This window comes from Pseudorca crassidens, chromosome 11 (assembly GCF_039906515.1).
Source record: "Pseudorca crassidens isolate mPseCra1 chromosome 11, mPseCra1.hap1, whole genome shotgun sequence".
Classification (NCBI taxonomy): domain Eukaryota; kingdom Metazoa; phylum Chordata; class Mammalia; order Artiodactyla; family Delphinidae; genus Pseudorca; species Pseudorca crassidens.
The window spans coordinates 2,914,895-2,940,708 of record NC_090306.1 but is presented as its reverse complement, the minus strand read 5'-3'; the positions used below and the strand labels follow the sequence as shown (position 1 = coordinate 2,940,708).

The 25,814-nt window shown below is 57.5% G+C and overlaps 1 protein-coding gene across 6 annotated transcripts; it reads right to left on the bottom strand.

Annotated features, from left to right (window-relative positions):
* Nucleotides 1-344: 344 nt before the first annotated feature.
* Nucleotides 345-22,721, bottom strand: SLC6A12 (solute carrier family 6 member 12). 6 transcript variants are annotated; one of them, XM_067756096.1, is made up of 17 exons: nt 21,910-22,721; nt 19,743-19,826; nt 17,848-18,023; nt 17,316-17,593; nt 13,753-13,887; nt 12,116-12,256; nt 11,282-11,369; nt 10,151-10,283; nt 8,630-8,764; nt 7,240-7,343; nt 6,877-7,001; nt 6,369-6,481; nt 5,817-5,954; nt 4,948-5,050; nt 3,143-3,243; nt 2,538-2,708; nt 345-1,359 (listed from the first exon to the last, which is right to left on the bottom strand). In XM_067756096.1, exons 4-17 carry the CDS (start codon nt 17,536-17,538, stop codon nt 1,216-1,218), a joined length of 1,854 nt encoding a protein of 617 aa, XP_067612197.1. In that variant the 5' UTR covers nt 17,539-17,593; nt 17,848-18,023; nt 19,743-19,826; nt 21,910-22,721; the 3' UTR covers nt 345-1,215. The 6 variants fall into 6 exon arrangements, with proteins under 6 accessions (XP_067612197.1, XP_067612196.1, XP_067612199.1 ...); XM_067756095.1 differs by lacking the exon at nt 21,910-22,721 and adding an exon at nt 21,512-21,713; XM_067756098.1 differs by lacking the exon at nt 21,910-22,721 and adding an exon at nt 20,940-21,322.
* Nucleotides 22,722-25,814: the final 3,093 nt, after the last annotated feature.

Here is a 25,814-nt window from a genome sequence, read left to right as displayed (position 1 = left end):
CCACAGAGCCTCCTCCAGGAAGCCTTCCCCAGCCAGGGAAGGGTCTGGCGCCGTTTGGCAGGGGCCTGGGGAGAGAAGCACCCCACACCTCTCTCCGTGGGAGTCAGGGGGTGGCTCTCCCAGATGCCCAGGCAAACCCTGAGGGAGGGGAAGTGGAAAGTGGGACGAAGACCAAAGTCCAGGGAGGAAATCCAGTCAGAGGGGTATGGGCTAGTGGAGGAGCTGCCAGGGTAGGGCTGCCAGTCTGGGCGGGCTGCTCACATCCCCCCCCGCCCGAGGGGGACTCTCTCCCTCCCACCCCAAGAACCACAATGAACAGAAAGGAGGCTGGCACACACGGCAGGTGACCCACGGGTGCTTGTTAACAAGGCAGGAGGGGGCAGTGGGAGGGACACCGGCCTGAGAGCAGGACACCCGGCTTTAGTCGTGTCTCTGGCCCCAAGGAGCTTCTTGAACTTGAAAAATCATTTTGTCCCTTGGGTTCCTCAGTTTCCTCATCCATGAAGTCGGGGTCGGGAGCTGCCGGGGGCACTGTCTCTGGAGGGCATCAGCTGGGACAGAACGTGCGGCCGACTAGCCATGTCTGTCCTGGGTGCAGGCCCACGGTCGTGCCTATTTGCCAAGTGTGGGGGCCCTCCTGAGCCCCCACCACCCCAATGCTCTGTGCGTTAAGGACACCGCTGCAAGGCGGGCGTGGAACTAGGGCTGGAGCTGGGGACACCTTGTGACACCGCCTCCGGGAAAATGCAAGACAACGGTGGCCGTTTCTCTGGTTCCTTCCCGCGAGCTCCAGGACACTAAGCCAGGTGAGGAAGCCCTCCAGTGGAGCGTCAGGACCCAGCGTGGGGTGTTCAGTTGTCACATGCAACATGGCGTGTATCTCTAGGGGCGCTACCCTCCCCAGGCACAGAGATCCTAAGTGCTAAGAGGAAGCCTCCCTACAGTGGGTGATCCGCTGTTGCACACTGCAGTTGTTCTAACCAGACGGTGGGCTCCGGAAAGACCACCTCCTTCACAGATAAGACGGGGTGTTCCAACAGGCAAGGCAGGCTCCGGCGGCACCCTCTCTCGCCCACCGGGAGGGGATGCCCACGGACATCACAGAGCTTCTCGGCAGGGCTGCAGGAGGGGGCAGAGGTGAAGGCTGTCCGCCGGGGGCACGGGGGCCCTGACCCAGCTTCCTGGCTCAGTAGCCACCTGGTTTCCAGCCACATCCTACAAGTGCGTCTCCTTCTCCCCGGCCATGAGACCCGCCTTCGTTGGGGAGGGCCCGCAGTCCTGGCTGCTGCCACCGTCCAGACACAGGTGTCGCTTGGGCTGTGGCAGGCTGGGGTCAGGGGTGACGAGCTGCCGCAGGCGCTGCGGGGAGAAGAGGAGTCAGTGGTGCTGGTGGCAAGAGAGGCAAAGACGTGTCCTCGTGTCTGTGTCCCCAGGGCCCAGCACACAGCTCAGCGTGAGTGAGTGAAAGGGCACAGAGCTTGAGAAGCGAGAAGAGGCAGTAACGTGTGACTGAGCGTGTGAACCGCCTGGCTCCCGTCCTGGCTCTGTTACTGACGCCTGCGTGGTCGTAGGCACCCCACTGAACCACACTGTGACTCGTCTGTAAGGTGACAGCACGCACCTCAGAGAACAGTGCCCGGCACAGGGTTAAGTGATCAGCGAGCGTCTATTTTGTTCTTGTTACTGTTCTTACTGCTGCTATTATCACACGCTCAGTAAGTGTCTATCATTGTTCCTCCTAGTAGCAGTCCTACGATTACCGCTGTTACTGGTGCCACCTCCTTCTTGCTTTGAATGCAGACGTGATAACTGAAATCAGGACAACCTTCTTGTGACCATGCGGTGATAAGCATGATGATGAAAAGACAACATGCCCAGGATGGAAGTCCAGGAATAGAAGAAGCGTCTGGTCCCTAACGGCCTCTTTAAGCAGCTGGACCAAACGCCAGGAGCCCCCGTCTCTGGTCCTCTTCATATGTAAGAAGAAACCAAGCCCGTTTGCTTATTGCACGTTGGGTTTTCTGTGACTTGTGGGCGAGACAGATTTCCACAAATGTAATGTCTTTGTGGGACACTGGCTCTATCCCTTCCAGGAAGACATGTCCCGAAGCCTAAACTGGGAGCCTTTTGCATATGGTTCACAGGCAGGGCTGAGAGGAGGAGAGAAGCCGGGAGCCTGTGTGGATGAACCACGGCTGCTGGTCCCAGTTTCCAAGAGCAGGAATCTGTGCTCTATGACCCTCTGCGTCTGGCACCTTGTGTTCTTATTTGTGACTTACTTTCCCCCTTAACCCCTTGACAGCTGCCCTTGTTCAACCTGCCCAGATGATCTGCTGGAGGTCAGATGCTGAAGGTCTAGGACTCTAGGACTCTTGAACATTTCTGAAAATGAAGCCCTTCTTCAAAGGTCCTTCTCCTTAAAATTCCCTTAGACCGAAGGGCAGCCCGGCACTCAGAGCTGGCCCGGCCGTGGTGTCCTGCCCAGAGTCCAGCCCCTTCGGTGCCCTCCTTTGATGCGCCACTTCCCCAGCCCCTACCTTCCTGAAGGAACCCTGGGTCTTCAGGAGGGCGACGACGACGAAGAGTGGGACGCAGCTCATGGAGGAGCCAGCCAGGAGCCAGCCGATGAAGTAGCCCCAGGCCGGGTACACGTAGACGTTGTTGTATCTGAGAGGTGTGTACTTGCTCAAGGAGAAGAGGAAAGTGGCCTAGAAAGACAGCGGGAGGACGCAGATGCAGGAGGAGCCCGGGAAACCCTCTCCTCGGGACGGAGCAGTTAAACACCAACACACTGGCGCCTCTAGAGATGGAGAGCAGAGGCTCCCTCTACAAGTGCGTCACAGACCGCGGGCTCAGAGGCAGGGAGGGGAGACCAACAGCTGGGAAATCACGCAGGCAGACAGACAGACGGAGGTGCGAGGGAGGGAGGGATGGAGCAGGAACTAGACCAGATGGTAGTGCTGGTAAAGCAAAGAGACGAGTGAGAAAAGGGGGGCGGGGAACCAGCACATAAGAGGGCACGAAGCAGCCCCTGCAGGTAACTGCGCAGGCGCAGGAGGGAAGGAGCCCCAGAACTCTGCCCGTGCCCCGAGATGGCTAGAGGCAGGAGGAGATGGGGGTGGTGGTGCTGGAGGGCACATACCAGGCAAAGGCCCGGGGTCAGGAAGAGCCAGGAGATCTTCACTAGGGGCCACGGCCGGTAGCCAATCATGTCCTCCACGTTGTCATAGAAACGGTCGGCCCCTGACCAGGTGGGTGGGGGGAGAATGTGAGGACAGGAAGGGGACGGCGGGTGGGCTCGGGGAAGGACTCACCTGCTTCGTCCGCCTCCCCGCACCGTGGTGGGGAACCTGGATCTGGACGCGTGAGTGACACTGGAGGCGGGGAGGCGGCCACCAACCGAGAGCCCCTAACCTCCCAGTGTCTCTCTGCTCTCAGGTCTGCGGATGAAGACCCCAGTCCTAACACAGAGGAGGGTGTGAGCCCAAACGGGGCTCAGCGGCTATACACATGCTTATTGCGTCGCAGAGGTGAACTCGGCTTCAAGTAAAAATAGCAAAACACCAAGGGAGCCGATGATGCTCGAGCCCAGCGCTGAGCCCTGTAGGGTGGGGGCGGCACCTGCACCCCAGACTCCAGGGGGCCCCTCTGTGCTCCCAGTGAAGCACAGAAGGGGGCTGGGCTGTGGCCATGGAAACACTGCCTCCCGCACTTGGTTTCATGTCCTTAGGTTTCCACATTTGCTCCACCTTCTAAGAAGTAAAGAGCCACTGACTGGGAAAGGCCTGGGAGCCCTCTAGCCACCCCCTCACCACCACAAAAGGAACACTGCGAAATGCCACCGTTAGACAGCCGACCCTTTGGCTTCTTAACCTCCCCCCAGGTGAAAAGCAGATACCGCTGCTGTAGGTGTGACATATTATCAGCCGTTTACACCTCGCTGTCATCGAGTTTGTCAGATCCTCTCTGAGAACAAGTGTCGAAAAGCAGTGGGGAAATCAGAGCGAAAAGGTAGGAGACACGTGGGGTGGGAAGGACGCCAACGAGGAAGGCCTAGGGTAGCAAGATAAAACCCTTCCTACTCGGGGCTCGTCCTGAGGCCCTGCTGCATGGCACCCACGCACCCTCTCTGCCCTGCGCTTTGGCACACTGACAATCCGTTCCCCCAGCTGGTGCGGTGGAGCCAGAGGGACCTGCGGCATGATGACGGCTCCTCCACCTGCCTGCTGTGTGAGCACAGGCAAGGGACCCAACCTCTCTGAGCCTCGGTTTCCCCTGTGAAGGGCTGTGGTGCAGATTACGAGACAGCAATCGGCACTCGGCAGTGCAGTGCTCGGAACATAAAGGCTTCTCCTCTAACCTCACCCCAGGCCGCCGCCGCCGTCATCAGGAACGATAACAGCCTGGATACCACGTGGTCAGCACCGCTGGCTGACTTCCTCCGTGCCGAGGGGGCGGGGCTGTTGGTGGGAGTCAGTGGAAGCCAGAATTCACCAAAGTATCAGAAAGAAATGCACGACCACCACAACAGAAAAGGCTACGTCAAAAACACGGGGATGAGCTTCCTGTCCATGGAAGTGTTCAAGCAAAGCCTGGGTGATGACTTTGAAAGCGCATGTGGGAATCTCTGAAGGATCAGACTAAGTGGCCCTGGAGGTCCCTTTTGACTAGGATTCCCACGGGAGAAGGCCTCCAACAGCCTCTGCATCCAGAAAGCTGTGCACGGTTATTTATAATCATTCTCACTCTTCAAAGAACTCCGTGGTCATTAGCCCAGCTCCACTGCCGTAATGAGAAACACCTGGGTTCCCAGCAACGGCTAAACTCCTCAAGTAAAAAGGACCAGGACAGCAGCACAAAGACCCGCAGAGACCGGCGGGCCCGTCCTCACCCTGGGCACATCCTGCCCTTCGCATGGCCCCAAGCCTCCCCCACCCACCCACTTACCGTACACCCAGCCGATGCAGATCACTTCAAACACGGAAAGGAACAGCAGGCACGTGCCACTGCAGGCGTAATAATCAAACAGCTGGAAGATGTACATCCCGCCCTGTGGGGCAAGAGGCAGAGTGAGACCTCGGCCGGGGGGCAGGGGACATGCCCCAGCCCACACGAGATGACAGGAGCCCATCTGGGAGGCCACCCTGCCCGGTCCAGGGAATTCATCCCTTGCAGCCAAAAAGAGTTTGCCCCGCCTGTCCCTGACTCCCAGCCTCCCTGCCCTCATCTGACAACATCTCTGACATCTGCGAGGACCCCGGGGACTGTGGTGCACATACACTGTGCTGTCTATCCAGCATCCCACCTTCCGGAAGTTGCCGAGTTACGGCCACCTCACTCTGAGTGTGCGCCCCTCCCTGCTCCAGGCCTAAAGAAGAGCAATGGCCAATTCTCAGGGAAAGAGCCCTATCCCCCCAGGGGTTGGCTGGTGGCAGAAGGGAACCCTGAAGCTGCCCAGAGCTGTCTGTAACATCCCAGGAGGGAAATCTGCCCAAGAATGACATCACCAGAGGAAAGGGAAGCCAGGAGATAGAGGGGAGCATCCCTGAGGATGCCATTGGAGCTGCTGGATCCAACCGTGCCTGAAACCGAAGCATCTCTAGACTTTTCTGTTTCCTAACCAAAAAAATTCACCTTCCTGCTTAAGCCAGCTTGTTTGATTTCTGTCCCCTGAAACCAAAGGAGAGGGAACCAACACAGGAAGTTTCCGCCATGTGGTCCCTCCAACCTCGCAGTGAAGGGCCGGGCAGGCGAGGGGAATGTGGCTCTGAGGGTGTCAGGGGGTCGCCAGCCTGCAGGCCGCCCCCACCACTCACCTCGGTGACCAGGAAGAGCCCGATCAGGTAGCACAGGACCACGATGGCAAGGATCAGGAGCTCCCGCCGCCCGCTCTTCCGGAGCTGCCTGGGGAACATGTCCACGGAGGCTGTCACCAGGCACTCCACACAGACAAACTGTGGGCCGGAGGAGGCTGGTAAGAGGGGCCGCTGCCTCCTCGCTCCCCAACCCCACGCTGGCCCACAGAGTGCATGGGGCCAGAACCGGGGTGAGGCCAACCCTGCCTCAGCCTCGTCTCCACCACGGAAGGTGCCAGCCGCGAGGGTTGGCTGGGCGGGGCTGGGCGGCCCGAAGGTTTGGGAGGGCGCGTCCACATCTGCGCGCGGAAGGGTCGGGCCTGGGGGAGCAAAGCAGGTGGCCCCTCCCGGAAAAGGAGGCCGGGCGTCCCCCGACCAGCCTCAAGGACAGGCCCCGGATGCCGGGGCCAGGGCTGGGAAGTCCGGTCGGGGGCCAGCGAGGTCGGGGAGGTTATGGCGGCGGACGCAGAAGCTAGTAAGGGGGTCGCAGGGCGGGCGGGGGCGGGGGCGAACCTGGCTGTCCAGCCCGAGGAAGATGAGCATGATGAAGAAGAGGCAGGACCACAGCTGGGACAGGGGCATCATGCTCACAGCCTTGGGGAAGGCAATGAAGGCCAGACCGGGGCCTGCCGGGTACAGACGCCATCAGGAGCCCGCCCCGGTGTTCGCGCGCATGTGCGCGCACCTGCGTGCGTGCCTGCGTGCGTGCGCCTGCGTGCGTGCGTGCCTGCGTGCGTGCGCACGCGCCTGCGTGTGCGCGCGCCTGCGTACGTGCGTGCGCTGGTTCCCGAGGGCCGGCAGGCTCTTCTACTGCTCTGTGGAGCACGCTTTCCACTCGTGCGTCCGTCCTCCCACCCGTCCCCGCCTCCCTCCTCCCTCCCCTGGTTTTGGGGTTCTTCTCTGTGCCTAGCACGGCCGCCTGATGTTGAAAGGTTCCTACAGTACGCAGCTTCTGGGACCCCTGGCCTCCTGTCCCCTGCCCCTCCTTCTCCCAGGCCCCAGGCAGCAAAGCAGCGCCCACCTGACTCGGCCACCTCAGAGATGGGCACCCCCTGCTCCTGGGACATGAAGCCCAGGATGGAGAAGACCACAAACCCGGCCACGAAGCTGGTGGCGCTGTTCAGGAAGCAGAGGGCGATGCTGTCCCTGCAGAAAATGGGAAGGAAAAGGGAGAAAGAAACCCATCGTGGGGGGGACATCCAAAGACGGTGAGCGGTAAAGAGGACAGAGGAAAGGAGGTGGGGGAAAGGAGCCCAAGACCAGGTACCAGAAGGTGAAGAGAAGAAAGGGAGGGAGAAAGACCAGGTCTGGAAAGGGGACCACAGCTTCGGGCCCCTGCTCACAACGGAGGAAGGCCCCCTCCCAGGACCTGCGCCCCGCTCACCTGTAGCAGTTGTTGTGGTACTTGTTGTAGCTGCCCAGGGCCGTCAGGCACCCCTGGCAGATGGCGAAGGAGAAGAAGATCTGGGTGCCTGCGTCCATCCACACCTGCAGGAGACCCCGAGGAAGCGGTGGGAAGATGGGGGGAGCCCGCCAGGGCCTGGAGCAGTGACCGCCCCGCACCTCCACAACCAGCGGCCCCTCCATCCCCGCAGAGCCCACGTTACAGCCTACGCCCACTAACGCATCCTCTTCCCCTGGGCACTGAGCACGCACCACGTCGGTGCGCGTGACTGTAACTTCTAGTTGGTTCACCACAGACGGTGAACCAGAGAAGGAGACCTGTCTGCAGGGCGGAGCTGAGGACCTGGCCGCCCTCAACCTGCAGGTGCCCCCAGGCAGCCATGTGGGCAGAGGCCACGGCCTTCAAATACAGAGAGAAGACACCAAGACTCCACGGGGAGGGGGGGGAGTGGGAGGGGCAAAGAATGTGCTCAGACAAGTCCAGAGGGGCAAAATGTCCAACAACGCACTAGTAAAAAAAAAAATGAAAATGGCAACATGCTACTACTTTTACCTATCAAAGGTCAAAGTTAATTCTACTTCAGTCTTCATGGGCCACAGAAGGAAGGGTACCCACCAACACGGACGGTCAAAGTCCACAGCACACGTCAAGAGCCTTAAAAGGTGCGTGCTCCCTGACTTTAATCCCACCTCTACGTCTGACTACTGTCAGGAAATAATCAGAGATGTGGTCAGAGATTTAAACACAAGGTGTTCCTCGCAGCTGTCTGTACAATCATAAAAAAAAAAATACATGACCTAAATGTGCAGGAACGGGGAAGAACTGAGTAAGAGCCGACACCTGCCCTAGGTGTGGATGCCCAGAGGTCATATGTCCGGGTCTGTCCGCCCGCTGCCCACACCAGCTCTAGAGAGGTACCTGGACTTACGGGACCGCAGTACATCCTGGCTGGATGAGTGAGCGGATGGATGGGGGACGGAGGAAACATTATGCAAATGATAAAATGACATTTACAAATGGGTTTAATAACAAGGAAGATGCTTACACTATAATTTAAGTGAAAATATATTTATCTCCATGAATAATTGTCTCAACTACGTGAAAACACACACACACACACACACACACCAGATAGAAAAAAATATTGGAAGGAAATATACTAAAATGCTAACAGAGGTTATAGCTGAGTGGTGGGGTTATGAGAGGTTTTTAGTTCCTTTTTCATAATTGTCTTCTCTATTATCTACTTTTGCCTCCAGTGGGCACAGATTGCCTCTAAACAGCGAAAAGCAATCAAAGGTTTTCAAAACTCCAGATCTGGTTTGGGGCGGGAGATGCCTGGGGAAACAGTCCCCAGTGAGGTTCCTACCTGGGGGTCCTTGAGCCGAAGCAAATCTGGTTTTAGATAGTAGATGATGCCCTCGTAGGCTCCGGGCAGGGTGATGCCCCGGATCAGTAGGATGACCAGCATCAGGTAGGGGAACGTCGCTGTGAAGTAGACAACCTGCAGGGGAGAAGACCAAGGTCACCCTTCCCCAGGCAGCGCGAGCCGCCTCGGAGGAGGGGTGAGCACAGGAAACTTCCCACCCCTTCCTTTACATATTCTGGGGTGTCTGGGGCTCCCCAGCAGAGGATGAGACACACATCAGCGAGGCAAAGGGACAGGAGGAAGGACAGGGAGGGGTATGAGTTTCCACCCGTAACATTTCAAGAACTCTTTTTTTTTTTTTTTTTTGCGGTACGCGGGCCTCTCACTGTTGTGGCCTCTCCCGTTGCAGAGCACAGGCTCCGGACGCGCAGGCGCAGCGGCCATGGCTCACGGGCCCAGCCGCTCCGCGGCATGTGGGATCTTCCTGGATCGGGGCACGAACCTGTGTCCCCTGCATCGGCAGGTGGACTCTCAACCACTGCGCCACCAGGGAAGCCCTCAAGAACTCTTTTTGAATCCAGATTCTGGTCTCTCTTAATCCCTTATCCCGGCTGTTCGCCCGCCCCTTGCCCCATTGAAGAGGGTGGGACTCCCCTGCCCAGGGGGAAGGTGAGCAGGTTTGTACAGTGATCAGTGGGGAAATTTAGACTGAACTTTTCCAGGCTTAAGGCTGGGGGAGCAGCATTGGCCTGAGCTCTGGGGGACGGGAGACACACGGGGGGCTCCACTCTGCCCCTTCCCCGGGAGGGCGGCACTGTCCATGTCGTTATTACTACTATTTTTATGTTATCATTATTACAACAATCCGTGGAAGGGGGAGGCTGCTTTGGGAGGGGCTAATCAGGGAAGGTGGGGCCCTGTCTGTTCCCGGGGGTAACAAGCGTGGAGCACCAATGTCAGACTCCCTGGGTTGGAAATGATGCTCCAGTGTGAACTCCGTACACACAACAGGCCACTGTGTCCACCCTCAGCCTGAGCTCCTTCAGAGGTTGGAAACCCGCCACCTCAAAGACTATTCTGTTTGCCACTTCATCCTAGACGTGGTCTTGGTGTGTTGTTAAACGAGACAAGCACGTCGTACGAGTGTGTGATCCTGATTGTGCGATATTCACACAACACACACACATGCGTATAAAGGAAGCTAGAAGCCGACCAGCAAAACGCTGACAGGGATGAGCAGACACCCCTCCAGCCCGCTGGTGGCTCAGCTCTGACACTGGGACTTTCATGGTTCTTATTTTGCTCTGCACGTCACTTACGTAAACAGGCCTTTGAAAGTCATACCGAGAAAGAAAGCCTTCCCTTGTGTTGAGCTAAACCCTGCCTTCCCGCGACGTCCCCTGTTCTCAGCAGGCCTCTCCCTTTCACTGCTTTCTCTTTCAGGTCTCCAGAGGCGTGCCATGTGTGTCCCCATGGACCCTGGGGGCCACAGAGAGTGGTCCCGGAGCCAGGACCCCTTACCTTGCCCGTGGACTTGACCCCCTTCCAGATGCAGAAGTAGCAGACGACCCAGGCAAGCAGGAGGCAGAGGGCCAGCTCCCAGCGCAGGGCCCCCAGGTCGTGGATGCCGGAACTGATGCCCAGAACACGTCTCCTGCGGACGGGGAGACACACAACCAGGTGAGGCCGAGGGGACGGTGGCCTCCGCCATCAGGTGTCCTCATCCTCAGAGCTGACCCCATGGGTCTCAGAGTCCACGCCTCCCTGCCCCCACCCCTCCCCTGCCCCATGGCCAGCACGTTCCCACCTGTGGTCTCTAAGCCCCTGGCCATTAGACGGCCACGTAATCCCATAGATATCTGTCTAACTCATTCAGCTTTCTCTGTTGTCAGAGAGATAGAGACAGAGAGTGAGGGCAGTAAGCGTCCGAGCGAGCTCGAGCCCGTGGGGAGCAGAGACCCATACGGGCAGTTGATGAGCAGGTGCTCGGGAAGCAGACAGAGGGGCTGGATGGGCGTCAGCATCTGAAGAGTGACTGGGGTGATGGGAACACGTGTGTGCCGGGGTCGGTGGGCATGAGGGCGGCGTGGATGCCGGGAGGGCGCCCCGGGGAGAGTGTCGGTGACTACCTGTGGGCCAAGGTAAGTGTGAGGGCGGGTAGACTTGTATAAGCACAAGGGTGGACACGTGTGGACGCTGGGGTGCAAGTGCTCGTGTGGGGGGTGCAGGTGTGAGTGTAGAAATTTGCCAGTTCCTGTGGTGTAAATACTCCCACGTCGGCCAATTTCAAGCCACCACCAGGACATCAGGGCACACGGAGCTGGCGCAGACTATTCCCAGCTCGCGCTGGCCGTCGGCCGTGGCTGTCTACGTGCAGGCGGGCGTGTGGGTGCGGGTGGGTGACTGTAAGAAGGCATGTGTGCGATGCAAGTCACGTGGACGCGCGCGTGAGTCCAGGTGGACACAGGTGGATGCGGGGCGAGCGTGAGGGTGTGGACGGTAGGTGTGGAGGGTCCCTCATCTCCTAGTGACGTGAGTGCTGGAAAGCATGCACAGAGAGGTGTACACCTGCACCCCCAGTCCCGGGCCCCAGACATCCAAATTCCCTCCGCCTGGGGCCCCCGGGAGGCGGCCTCCAGGCCGGGCACCTACTCCCAGAATTCCATGACAGGGGAGGTGAAGTTCACGGGCGGGGCCGCCGCGCCAGCTGCTGAGCGGTTCAGGAAGTCCATGCAGTGCTCTGCAGGGGACAAGAGGGGCGTCAGCAGCGGGCCAGGCGGGCAGAGGCGCCCTCACACCCCGTCCACCCCCCTCTGGCTTCGCATTCCCGGTCCCCAGAGCTTCATCTGGAGCCCCCGCTTTCCAGCATCAGGAGTCCCGGCTCGGGTGGCTCGGGTGACCAGCCCCCGTCCCTGTGCGCCTCACACTGCTCTCGTCCTGGTGAAGCTGGCTGCTCCTCTGGCCATGCTGCCAGCCACCTCTGACCCTGTCCAGACCTCAGGCCAGGCCCCCATGCCCACGTGTGCACCTCACTCCCCAGCGATGGGGGGATGGGCTCGCGGGACGGCCCCGCCGGGAGTGGTCCCCATGCAGGCCCCTTCCCGTCCTTCCGTGGTCACCCGTCGAAATCTGCCACTGTTCTGTCCGCTCGTCTGTTCCCAGCGCTTGACTGTCCCTGGTGCGGGCTGGGCCGGATCAACCGGGCCCACCGCCGGGTCTTGAAGGTCTGGCACACAGTAGGCCCGCAGTGAACACTGGCTCGGTGGGTGGACGTTGGGGGGTGTTAGCGCCTGGCAGCCGCTTGTCACCCACTGTCCCACCGGGTTGTCGGCTGTCCTGGCGGCTGGTTGGAGATCCCACACGGGGTCGGCCAGCAGAGTGGCCACCTGTGCCCACCCAGCTCGGCTTGGGGGCTGTTCTGCCAGGAGCTCCATCACTGTTCGCCCGGCCCCAGCTGCCCCATCCCAGGGCCGACACGACAAGTACCTGTGTTCCAGGAGTGGGTGCAGGCAGTCCAGGGCAGCTCGGAGGTAAAGGAGCTGAACAGGTAGAAGAGGGCCCAGGAGAGGATGATGATGTAGTAGACGTTCAGATAGGCCTCGATGACCACAGACGCCAGGCCAATGCCTTGTGGGGGGAGGGAAGTAACAAGGGGGTCCCAGAGACCAGCGTCAGCCTGGGGGCCGCCCACCGTGCTGGAAGGACGGGGGCCACTGAGACCCCGCGGGGCTCATTCAGGGCCTGAGAGGCCCTTTACTCCTTATCTTTCTAAGTAAGAAAAGCAGGTGACAGAGCACCACCCTAGGCATTCTCCCAGTTTTATGATGTATATCTGAACGCATTTGTTTTTTCATGAGAGAATCTCCGGAAGGAGCATCGTCCAGAGGTTAACAGGTGGGTCTCTGGGTGACAGATTTCAGTTCACTTTTAAAAGTTCTTTTCTTTCTCTGGTTTTTCTAGTTTTTCTGTGACAATCAGCATCACTTGTGAAGTCGCAAGGGACGGGAGGAACAGAGGCACGAGGCCAGAGGCAGGAGGTTCCTGAGTTCGGGTCTCACTAGCCATCCGAGCCTCTGGAGGGTGGAGGGAACCCACGCGTGTGTGGGCATCAGGCAAGGACCCGGGCAGCCTCGGTGGGGCCGTGGACCCCAGGGAGCAAGCCGAGGACAGACTCCACGTGGACCACACACAGCCCACACGGACCCCCAAGGATCCGAGGAAATCATCCCAGAGACCCCACAGGGACCCCCCAAATCACCACATGGACCCCCAAGGACCCCACAAAACCATCTGACTCCCCAAGAGGGGTAAGCACCAGACGAGCCATGCCCCGCCGCCCAGCCCCTGGTCAGGCTCCCCGTCTGCTCAGGAGCCAGCGTGCTTCCACCATGTCCACGCCGTCCAGCGGAGGCTTGGCGGCCCCCAGACGGGCCTGGCGTCCGAGGCAGAGTCCTCCCTCCCCCGCAACCCTGCGAGGAGCCGCTCGGGGACCAGAAGGCCCCTGGGTTTCCCACTGGCCGCCAGGGCGCCATCAGCTGAACAGAGGGTGGAAGAGGACATCCCCACTGCTCACATCAGTGCCAGCAGAGCCCCAGAGGGAGGGCGGGGGCTGGGACCAGCTTAGTCCCTAACCCAGGACACAGCACAAACCCACGGAGACCTGCGTTAGCGAATGGCCTCATTTTCTCATCTTACGAGGGTAACGCAGACGCTCCTCAAGGGCTAGGTGAGGACGCAAACGTGTGTGACGTGCTGACGTGAGCCCTGGCACCTCATCACCGTCATCACCATGATTATACCCCGCGGAGGCGTGTCTGGGACCAGGCCACGCGCTCGGGAGCACGTTTCCTGCGAAGCTGTGAAGACTCAGCTTCAGGGTTCCTCACTGGCAAGGACTCCTCCCAAGACTCTGCACCTCATGTTGTGCCCAGTTATAATTTTGTATCGTCCTTCCTGGAGACTGCTTCCACCCAGGTTCTAGAAGCTTCGGGCCCCAGGAACCCTGATGACACGTCCTAGCTCCTCTGCAGCCCTCAGCACAGGGTGGATGAAGGAAGCAGGGAGGGTGATGGCCGGGGGGGGGGGGGGGGGGGGGGGGTGGGGTGTGGCTGGAACGCACTCACCCTGGAGGAGGGGGCAGATCTTCCTCCAGGCTGTGACGCTGCCCTGGCTGGTGTACTGGCCCAACGCCACTTCCAGAAAGAACACTGGGATGCCGCAGGTGAAGAAGAAGATGAAGTAGGGGAAGAAGAAGGCTCCTGCCGAGGAGGGGGAAGGGGGCTGAGCTGGCAGCCAACCCCTCAGCCGCCCCCCGCAGCCCCCAGGGGCCCAAGACAGCAGCTTCCTCCTGTCTGTGAGCAGGGCCCGGCGGAAAGTTTCCAGTCCGCGCCCCACCCGGCATGGGAAAGACCTTCGAAGGGAAATGAATGATAATGTAGATGGAGGCCCTAATATATGCCCTATGTATTTTCTCAGTGTGCTTCACAGATCTAGTCCATTTATTCTTTTTGGAACCGAAAACGTGTTCTGTATAATTTGATATGCTTATTAAATCATCGAGTTTGTTACGTTTTCGAGAGAAACCAACAAACAAAAACACCTTGGGAAAACGATTTTCCCTGTAATCGTTTTCAGAGGGCATTTCCCCTCCCTCAGGCTCTGGTCTGAACTGGGCCCCCTGCAGACAAGGCCGCTCCTCTGCTAGCCTGCTGCGGTGAGGACCGTTGCCCACATTCTCGTGCACTTGTCTACTCTGCTCCTTAGTTTAAACTTCCAGCGGAGGAACTGCTGAGTCAGAGGGCAAGAGAAATGGACCTTTTTTTTTTTTTGCTTTTTCTGTCATAAAATGTACGTAACATAACTTTTACTATTTTAACCATTTTTAAGTGTACAGCTCAGCAGCTTTCAGTTCATTCACACTGTTGTGCAACCATCACCGCCGTCCGTCTCTAGAGTTTTCTCATCCTCCCAAACTGAAACTCTGTCCCTTTCAACACTCACTCCCCTGCCCCTCCCCCAGCCCCGGCACCCACCCTTCCTCTTTCTGTCTTTACAAACTTGATCATTCTAGGCACCTCATGGAATCCTACAGTATTTATTCTTTCGTGACTGACTTATTTAGCATAATGTCTTCAAGTTTCATCCGTGTTGCAGCATGTATCAGAATTTCCTTCCTTTCCAAGGCTAAATAACTACCCAGTGTCACTATAGGTCACATTTTGTTTATCCATTCATCCACTGATGGACGTTTGGGTTGTTTCCACCTTTTCAGAATAAACTTTTTTTTTTTTTTGGCCATGCCACGAGGCATGCGGGATCTTAGTTCCCTGGCCAGGGATGGAACCTGGGCCCATGGCAGTGGAAGCGCCACAGAGTCCTAACCACTGGACCTCCAGGGAAGTCCCAGGGATGAACATTTTTAAGGTCTTTGACCGGCATTTCCAAATTGCCCTCCCAAACTCTTGTACCATCTGCCCTCCCAATAGCAACATGTGAGAGCAAGGACGGATTGGTGAGTCTGCCCAGGCCTGCTGCTGCCAACCAGCTCCGTGGTCCCAGGCAAGTGGTTGAGGTCTCTGGGCCCCTGTCCTCCTCTGTGGAACAAGGGCTCTGACGAGATCATCTTTGGTCATAGCCACCTGTATGTCCGTGACACTGCGGCCGGGGCAAGAATAAGCCACCACGTCCTCCCCCAGCGTTAGTTCTCACCCCAGCCCTGGCCTGCCTGGGAAGTCCCATTTCTATTTCTTTGGAGTCATCGGTTTAGGCAATTTGCAGTAAGAACTATAAGTTTTAAAACAGAGAGCAAGGGACTTCCCTGGTGGTCAGTGGTTAACACTTTGCCTTCCAATGCAGGGGGTGCAGGTTCGATCCCTGGTCAGGGAACTAAGATCCCACATGTGGCCAAAAAACAAAACGTAAAATAAAAGAAGCAATATTGTAACAAATTCAATAAAGACTTTTAAAAAATGGTCCTCATCAAATAAATGAATAAAAGGGGCTTCCCTGGTGGCGCGGTGGTTAAGAATCCGCCTGCCAATGCAGGGGACACGGGTTCGAGCCCTGGTCCGGGAAGATCCCACATGCCGCGGAGCAACTAAGCCCGTGTGCACCACAACTACTGAACCTGTGCTCTAGGGCCCGTGAGCCACAACTACTGAGCCCACATGCTGCAACTACTGAAGCCCACGCGCCTAGAGCCCGTGCTCCGCAACGAGAGAAGCCACGCAATGAGAAGCCCGCGCACCGCAACGAAGAGTAGCCCCTGCTCGCCGCAACTAGAGAAAGCCCGCGCACGGCAACGAAGACCCAACGCAGCCGAAAATAAAATACATAAATAATTTTTTTAAAATAAATAAATAAAACAGAGAGCAAGACATGTGGTAGATGTTCACTAAATATTTGTCAAATTAAATAGAAACAGTGTTTAGAAGGATTTTCTAAACTGGTTATTTTTAAACAGGAATGTTCCTTCTTTTTTACCTTTCTGGAATGTTTCTAATATCCACATATATCATTTCCACAAGAGGAATACAGTTATTTTCAAAAGGCAAAAATGAATCTGGCCAGTCACACATAAACTCATCTAAATGAATTCTTCCATTTATGTGAAACATTCCAAATAGGTTAAATCCACAGCCACAGGAGGTAGATGAGTGGTTGCCCAGGGCTGGCGGAGAGAGGGCTCGGGGGTGACTTCTAACAGGTACAGGGCTTCTCTGGGGGTGATGGAAATTTTCTAGAATCAGTCGTGGTAATGGTTGCACGAGTCTGACACATACTAAAACCACTTAATTGTACACTTACAAAGGTGACTCTGATCCCTCCCCACCGTGCCCCTGCTCATTTTTACTACCAGTGCTGAAAAATATAAAATTGTTTCTTGAATTAAAAAAAAAAATCATAGGGCTTCCCTGGTGGCGCAGTGGTTGAGAGTCCGCCTGCCGATGCAGGGGACACGGGTTCGTGCCCCGGTCCGGGGGGATCCCGCGTGCCGTGGAGCGGCTGGGCCCGTGAGCCATGGCCACTGGGCCTGCGCGTCCGGAGCCCGTGCTCCACGACGGGAGAGGCCACGACAGTGAGAGGCCCGCGTATTGCAAAAAAAAAAAAAAATCATAGACAAGATAATGTCATTTCTTTGATCAACATTCCTCAGTGGCTCCCATGTCACTAGAGCAGGGCCCGGAGGGACTGAGCCCCGACCTCTGGCTCCTCTCCCGCCTGTCATTGTCCCCTTGCCATCCCCTGCGTTTGGAATGTTCTTCACTTGAACTGCATCCTTGAGACTGGCTCCTTCACCTCCTTCAAGTCTGGGCTCAAAGGCCACCTCCCGGACGGACCCTTTCCTGTCCCCTCGCTTCCCATCTCACGCCCCTCCCCGCCCCTCCTCCCTGCTCTGCTTCTGGCCCGTCCGCTCCCCACCATGTGACAGACCACAGTGGACGTATCTGTCTGTGGTCTGCTGCCCTTTGCTGGAGTGTAACCCGGAGTGTGTTGTGCTTTGTATCGAGCACGGTGCCTGGCAAGGGTGGCCCAGAGTGTGAGCTGCGAGGAGCTCACCGTGAGGAAGCGTCCCCATTTCACAGCGGGGGGATGCTGGAGTCAAGCTCCCTGCCAGCCTCCCTCCACTGCCCAGGCAGGAGGTGCCCAGGTGGGCGCTGCTCTCCCCACCTCAGAGTGAACTCACCTCCCCCGTTTTTGTAGCAGAGGTAGGGAAACCTCCAGACGTTGCCCAGCCCGATAATCTCCCCGGCCACGGACAGCACGAACTCCATCTTGTTGCTCCACTGGCCCCGATCCTTCACCTGGTCCTTGCCTTCCTGGTCCAACTTCTCTCCCTCCTCAGGGACCCAGGAGACCACAGAAGGCCCATCCTTGGGGACTGCCACTTTTCTGTCATCTGCAGCCATGGACGGGCTGGGAGGCCACAGAGGGGAGTGGGCAGGACGGCAGGAGAGGCGCGGCCTGCGGGGACAAGAAGGAATGAGCTGGGCAGCCCCAAGGACACCCGTCACCCCCGCTCTCTCCATCCTAACCTTTCATTATTGCTGGAATGCTGTCGAATAGTGTCAGACTATTGATTTTCCTCCCAAATTCTTGATATTTACACCTAAAGTTACACTTTGCTCTCACAGCTCTGAGAACAAACAGGGAGCAGTTCTTAGTTTGCCCATTTTGCAGATGGAAAAATCCAGGCCTTGACAGGTGAAGTGACTTGCCTGAGACCATTCAGGACCAGATTGGGATTGAAACCCAAGCTCGGGGACTCTTATTCCAAGTCTCTTCTGATCTTCACAGTCAGCTGCCGTCCCCGCTGGCCCTTCTGCCCGGCTGCTCAGTGTCAGTGGGTGTCACCCGCCCAGCCTCCGGCCTCCAGGCCAGAAGGGATCAAAGGCTGTCGGGGGTAACAGGAGGTCAAAGGGCAGGTGTGGCCCGGTAACTGCATGGTCTTCCCTGGGCCAGCTGTGTGCTCGTAGCTGTGCCAGCGTGATCGATTGCCTCTGGGTAAACATGGGAGCCTGCTAACTCCGGGCATCTGATTGGGAGGGCAGAGGAGGGTGGGGCACAAGGCCAGGTCGGGACAGGAGCGGCCTTCGAGGGGACCCTGGTTCTTGAACCTCTGTCCTGAGAGCAGGCGGGGTTCTGGTGGCAGAAGTGGCCACCGGAGGGACCCTCACTTGGGTGCTCACCTCCGGATCCGAGCGGTCCCCTCAAGGGAGACCCAGAAGCGACTGCTCACCACGGCAGGTCACTGCCCTTCCCACCTCCCTGCCCTGCTAAAGAGCAGCTACTCTCTGCTCTACCCTGTCCCTCTCGCGGGCTGTTTATCTGCTGCCAGGAGACAGACCGATGCGTGCTCTATCCAGAATCCTTGCTGGCCTTCCCTCCCCACACTCCGCCACCTCCACTCTTGTTTCTGCCAGGAAGACGTGCCGGGCTGCTGAAGGGTCCTCTCCCCCAGGCCCCCCGCTTCTGCCTCCAAGGGGCAGTGGGGAACCAAAGTGACCAGGAGCTACCAAGGGCTCTGCTCCTCCAAGTTTCTAGAGAAACACAAGGGATTCTTTTTATTAAAAGAAGAGTCTGTGTTTACTTGTTGGTCCTTTTAACCCAGGCAGCAGCCCAAGCCCGAGTCAGTTAGAAAGGTGTGGCAGGGCCATCCGAGGTCATGGAAATTTTTGAAGGTGACTTGGAGAGTGCAGGTTATCCCAGGAATGGGAAAGAATGTCGGGGTGAAACCCTGGTACTGGGACCTACTCGGAGGCTTCCGTGGCAAGGTCAGCCCAGGAGGGCAGGCGCGGAGAGAGGCACCCCGTGGAATCAAAGGCCTCACCCTCTGATGTAAAGGAAGGGGCGGGGGAGGAAGGGAAGGAAAGAGAGCTCCAGGTTCAGAGAGATCAGCCACACCCCAGGGGCTTTGAGAACCAAGCCTCAGGTGGAAAGAACGGGGCGGTTTGGCCCCTGGGGCACCTGAACCAACTGTGGATACTGCTACAGAATTGCGGCTGGGGGACTCTGAGGACTGACCCCTGAATCATTATCCAATGAATGAATGGACTCAGAAACATGGATGAAGAAGCATCCAACAGGAGACCCAAGGTCTGGTCCAGACCTGGCTGGTAATAGTAGAAGTTAACGGGGGACCTCCCTGGTGGTCCAGAGGTTGAGACTCCGCGCTTCCACTGCAGCGGGCACGGGTTCGATCCCTGGCTGGGGAACTAAGATCACGCGTGCTGCATAGCACGGCCAAAAAACCCCAAACAACAACAACAACAAAAAACTTGACTCCATTTCTTGTCCAACACCTGTTCCCCTCAAGATTGAGGGGTATCAGAGAAAAGGGAGGACTGAAACAGCATACCAGCCCCTGTGTCCCTGTCCTTTGAAGTAAAAGGGTTAAAAAAAAAAAAAGAAGTTGACATTTGAGTCAGCACTGTGCTGAAAACATACACATCCTCACATGCATTATTAAGTTTCATCTTCATAAAAATATTTGAAGAATTACTATTAACTCCGTTTTATAAATGAGGAAATGAAGCCCAGAGAGATTAGGGAACAGGCCCTGACACCCCCAGGTGCTCAGTAAACCATTTTTGAATGGTTTGAACAAACTTACCAGTACAGTAACTGGGGAGCTGAGCGGCCACGTTGCTGTGTGACCTTAGGCAAATCACACCTCCTCTCTGGGCTTTAAGTCTCCCTGAAAGAGAGAATGACCCCTACTCAACTGTGGTGTTGGGAGGGCAGGGTATACGCATGAGATCCGTAAAAGACAAGGAGAGATACTGCCTTTGCTCGCCAAGCCATCGCGTAGCCCAGCTCGGGGTCCGAGCATAGGGTCACCAACGGGGTGGCCAGGAGACAAGCCTCACTGTCCCCAGACCAGAGGCAGCTGTTTCAGGGCCAAGTTGTCCTCAACAGCTGGAGGTGGGGGAGACCCACCTGGGAAAGGAGTAAATGAAGGGAAAGCCAGAGGGGAACACAGGCTGAGGAAGCAAAGTCCAGAGCCCAGGGTGGGCGCAGGATTTGGGAGAAGAGAACGCAGATGAGCTGACCTTCACGTGACAAGTTTGTTCTTTTTCAAAAAGGCTGTTGAGAGGAGCATGATTTATGGGTAAGAGTGAAAAACCGGAATGGCAGAATGAAAGCAAGAGCATGTGAAAAGGGAAGCTGGCCCAGGGCCATGGCAAGTCAAGGGGAAATAGGCTTACCTTACAGCAAGCGGGACTCAAGTTAGACTCAAGGAAGAACTTTCCAGGAGGACGTTAGACATAAAAGCTGTACTGAGCTCTCCTTTTGGGGATTAAAGGCCAAAGGAGAGCACCCCACCCTCCTGCCCCCCTCCCTGCCCCCCTCTACTGTGCCCTTCTACCCCCAGCCCGTTTGCCAGGAATGCTTAAACACAGTGTTATCCTCAGTCACGATGACTTTCAGAAGTCTCCACCGTCCCGAGGGTTCACGCCAGCTCTCTCACCTCTCCAACCCCTAGCACCAGCTGCCCTGCTGCCCATCTGCTCTGCTAAGCTGGGGCAGGATGTGGGGCAGCCTGGACCTCACCACACGCCAGTGCTCTCCAGAAGCAGAGGAAACCTTCAGGAGGCTGACAAGCCCCAAATTCACTGTTTTCAGGGTCTGGACAGGTAGGCGGAGGAGCGGACACAGGTGGAAATGCTGCTGCCCTCCACGCGCCCCCGGGGGCAGCAGCCCAGGCCCTGGATGTCCCGGCCCCACTTCAGCCCACACCCACATACCAGCTCCCCGTTCAGCACACACGCTGTTGCCGCTCCCGTCACGTCCCCTTGCACACACATACCTGTGTGCACAGCACCAAAACATGACCCCCGTTGAGTCCTTCACACCCCGTGGGCCGCCTGCACCCCCGATACCCCCCGGGGCACAGGCCGCCCTGCTGTCTGCACCCCTGTGTGGAGCCCGCGGGGAGGCTGACGGGTCTGGCCCCTCTGCTGGCCGCTTCCTTCCCAGCTGCGGGGCGCCGTCTGTCTCCCCCTCCTCTCGCTCTCTGGCCCGGGTCGCTCCTCTCTCCCCTGCTCCCTGGAGTCAGCCCCCTCCCCGTCTCAGGACTTTCCGCCAGCCAGGCTTGTCCCTGAGCAGCTCAGATGCTGCAGAGGGTGCAAAGGAGCTGGGGTGACCCCCTTGTCCCAGGATTCCCCAACACCAGACTTCCCTCTGGCCCCGCTCACGGCATGGACACACACTGCCACCCAGTCCCCCTCCCAGGTGTCGCCCCACCCACCCACCCCGCACCCTCTGCGAGGAGCTCACCTCCTCCCGTCTGGCTCCCCGGGTCCCGCAAGCCTCGCGGCCCCAACAGAGTCCCAGGGAAGCCGCTAGGAGACCCGACCTGAAAGGGAAACTGTCCCCCACCTTCGCTCCTTCTCTGCCTCCCAGCTCAGAATCCCATCCAGTCGTGGTCCTGGGACCCCCAGACAGAAAGCGACTCTGTGTGTGTGTGTGTGTGTGTGTGTGTGTGTGTGTGTGTGCGCACACACACTCGAGTGTGAGCTGGTGTACTGGGAAGTGGAGGGGCAGAGAAATACCACAGCAGCAGGAGGGACTGAGGCCAAAAGTTTGTGAGCCAGGATTACAACACCCAAGCTCAGAAAGTCAAGTCCTCTGTCCCCAGCCCCTCCCCACCTCCCTCCCGGCCAGAGCTCCCCCACGGGCGGGCGCTGTCCCAAGACGACCCCCCCAGAGCTGGGCTCGGAGACTCACGCCCCCCTCGTCTCCCCACCTTTGCCCCTTGTCCCTCCCCCCCATCTCACCGTGCCCCCTCTGGCGCTGGCTCCTTCTCCTCCGGTGGGCACAGCCCTCTCTCACCGGGGTGGTAGGATGGGAACCACCAACAGCCAGGCTGGAAGCTGAGATCTCGGGAGGGGAACTGGCCTCGCTGACGAGGGGGTGGGAGGAGGTGACTCACTGCTGGACTTTTCCACCAAGTACCTGCCCTCTGTGGTTTCAGAGCAAGGCTCTGGACCTTCACAGCCACAACCCTCTTCCTTGGGATTTTCCTAGAGAAGGTGCCAGAACACCTCAAGAACCTAGAAAGGACCCAGGTTTGCAGGTAGACAGGCCTGGGTTTGACGCCTCCTTTGTCTGTCGGCCAGACAAGCATCTGAGCCTCTGTCTACCGACCCATCAAGGGTGCGTGACAACACCTACTTCACAGAGTTGCTGGGAGGGCGAAAGGCAGTCTGGGAGACTGCTTAGCGTGTTGTCGGTGCTTCAGGGCACTTGGTGATGTTTGCTGAAGGGTCGTCTGGAAGCAGGGGCTGGGATGCGGGAGCGTCCCAGGCAGCAGTGACGATGCTCTGGGGACTTCCGGGCACTCAGCACACAGCTGGGACTTGTCTGATTGCCTGACGGCCATCAGTGGTGAACTGGTACTTGTTGAATAAATATCTGTGTCCCCACGACGTGCCCGGTGAGCTTCTCCAGAACGGGGTCCTCATCGCTGTTTCTGAGATGTCCTCGCGGTGCTCATACAGGACCGTCCGGGGCCATTCACTCAGGACAGACAGTGCCCCCTTCCGGATAATAAAGATGCTTCTTCGGGCCCAGGTGGTGGGGGGAGGAGAAGCTGTGAGGAGAAAGGGAAATTTCCCTTTGCCTGTTCCTCCCCTGTGTGTCCTAGAACTTCCCCGCAGGGCTGGGGTGTGGAGCGCGGGTCTCAGTCTGTAGTTTTCCATCGAGCACCCCCCGCTCAGTGTCTCAGGCCCCTCTCAGCATCTCCCTGAGGCTCCCCGTGGAGAGCAAGCCAGGCGGGCTGGGGCGGAGAAGGGCCGTGGCCCCGGCCGAATTCTCACGGTTTCCCCTGTGCTCGGCGGGCCCGGAGTGATCGAGCTGCTGCAATGCCCTGTCCCCGTCCCCACCGTGTGTCAACTGCACAGCTCGCTGCAGAGGGGTACCAAAGTCCGTGTGATTACCTGGCCGCAGCCACTCGAAACAGAAGACCCAGCCTCTCCGGGAAGGGGCGCCAGAGGGAGGAAAACCAGGCTGGGCAGAGGGTGAATTTCCTAGCTCTGTCATTCAGTCAAAAGTGTTACTTCACGCCTACAGTATGTGGGGCTTTTCTGCGAGGACCTGGGGATACACATGTCACCTCCCCTCCACCTCACGAGAGAAGAGCTGCCGTGTTTGACCTCGCCTCCCTCTAACACCCGAACTCCCTCACTCAAGCCCACCCAACCCCGCAGCTTCAGCCCCCACTGGGCATTCAGAACAACTGGTGAACTCCTGGGGGCAGGAGACCCCATTTTACAACAGGTAGGGCTCCCTAAGTTACCTGGAAAGCCTACCTAAGACAGGCCTGTTTCCATACTGGGGAGGGCCCAGAGTCGAGATGAAATAATGAATCTGTTATCTTGCTGCAGTGAAACCCGTCGAATGTTCTCCTCACCACAGTCATCTTCTAACCCGTGCACAGTTTTGGAAGTCCTGGCGTGGAAGGAACCTAGTTCCTGAGCACCTAACTCAGCCTAGGTGCTTTACATGTCACCCCATTTTGTCCTCACAAGAACCTTGAAATGTAGGAATTATTAGCCCATTTTACAGATGAGAAAACTGGGGCAACTAGAAGCTAAATGATGTGTCCTAAGGCTTCATTTACTGGTGGTAAATGAGGGAGCTGGGATTTGAAGCTGGGCCTCTTGGCTCCAAAAATCTTTGCTTGTTCCACTGCAGCAAACTGTTTCCCAGACCAGGAGTATCTAGAGGGCAGGGGTCACTTTTCATAATTCTTTGTTTCTGCCTCTAGCATTTAATATAGTGCTGGCTCAGAGTAGGCATTTGGATGGATGATGGAGGGATGGAGGGATGGAGGGATGGAAGGAAGGATGGATGGATGGATGGATGCAACTTGAGGGAAATTTTGATTTCAGTCTTCCCTCTTCTGAAAGGGCATTGCTCTCCCAGAAACAGGGGACAGACTAGGGCTTGGAAGGACTCAGGTCTTGCTTTTCTTGGACAAAACTGCTGGTGCTGAGCAGGACTCTCAGGCCACAGGATGCAGGTTCCTTTAGCTCCGCCTCTCTCCTGCCTCCTGGCAAAAATGCTTAGTTAATAAACGTGTAGCCTTTCTGGGGCCCTAGTGCAACCTGACGCCTGTGGCTGGGGAGTCCAGGGGGCAGCAAGGATGTCACTGAGCTCTTTCTGGGCTTTTCTGTTTCATTGACAGCCCAATGCAGAGGTGGGGGGAGGGTGGAATCATGGAAAATAGGATGGATTTGCTTGAAATATGTCCCCAAGGCAGCTGTCCCTACACCCTCCACTGGACTCTAACAACACAATGATGTAAATACTACTATTCCCATTTTATAGAGGAGCAAATTGAGGATCGGAGCGATGAACTTGCCCAAGGTCACAGAGCACACAGACCTAAACCAGGCCTGCCAGCCTCCGTAAAGGGGTACGCCTGGCAGACTGTGGTGTCTGGGTCTATGCACATTCATCTGAGGAGAGTGAGGCACTGTGTGCGCGCACGTGTGGATCTGAGACCTGGGTGTGATCTGAACACGGTCTGAGGTCTGAGGCTCCACGGCAGCCTGACGGGTTCAGTGCCCCCTCCGTGGCTCCCCAGTCCCCACGGGCTCCAGTCCTAACTCTCCGGGTACCGCTGCGCTCCTCTCTCCTTCCAGCTATCGCTTGACCTGAGGCTCTATGCCTGCCTCACAAGAACCTTGAAGTGTAGGAGTTGTTAGCCCATTTTACAGATGAGAAAATTCGGGTGAATAGAAGCTAAATGATGTGTCCTAAGGTCTTCTTCTCTGACAGGTGTGGCCTCTAGACAAAGGGCTCCCCTTCCTTTTCTGTCTTCTTCCTCTGGGACCTGCAGGATCTGAATCTGCCCTTCCAAGCAGAGCTCCAGTAGAGGGGACAGAAAGCGGCCCCGCCCCCACTACCCCTTTGAGGGGGCAAAGCCACGTCTGGGTATTCCTGCTGCCGTTCCCTGACGTGACCCCTGGCTTTTAGAGCAGGTCCCGATCAGCCCTCCCCCCACTGGTCTCATGACCTCACCATTGGGCTCTCACACCCGTGACCCCATCCAGCCCTACAACAAACCCGTGTGTGGGCGGGGTGCCCAGTGTTACCTCCATCTGCAAAAAAGGAAGACCTGAATTCCACCAAGAAACACAGCAGGTCCGAGGCCGCTGACGACTAGAAGCCGTGTCTCCTGACCCCGGTGCCAGCGGGTTACTTTCACACTGTATCGCACCGTCAACCAAGCTCGGAAATAGGGTTCAAACCACCGTGACTGAACTGCTCACCCCCCTCCCTGGGCCTAGCAGATCCCTGCAACTTTGCTAGGATGGAGAGAGAGACATACCTCAGCCTCAGAACAGCCTTCCCAGACCCCCAACCCTAGACCCTCAGGATCCTTCCCATGCCCACTTATTCCTTCTGAGACCTTGCTTCTCTTCCACAGCGTTTGTCATCCTTTGTCCTTCAAGAGATGTATCTGTCTTTGCTCCTCGTGAATCCTGAGCACAGCACCATGCAGTAGGTGTCCTGGAAATGTCCTCAGACGGGTGGAGACGCCAGGTGTGGGACCTCGAGGCCCACACGTTTCTCTAGCAGACTTATTTCTTCCATCTTAGGACTGCCTTGCTCCTGGCACACTGGGGGGTGCCCAGCCACTGTCCAGGAAGGAACCACCAAGGCCAACACACAG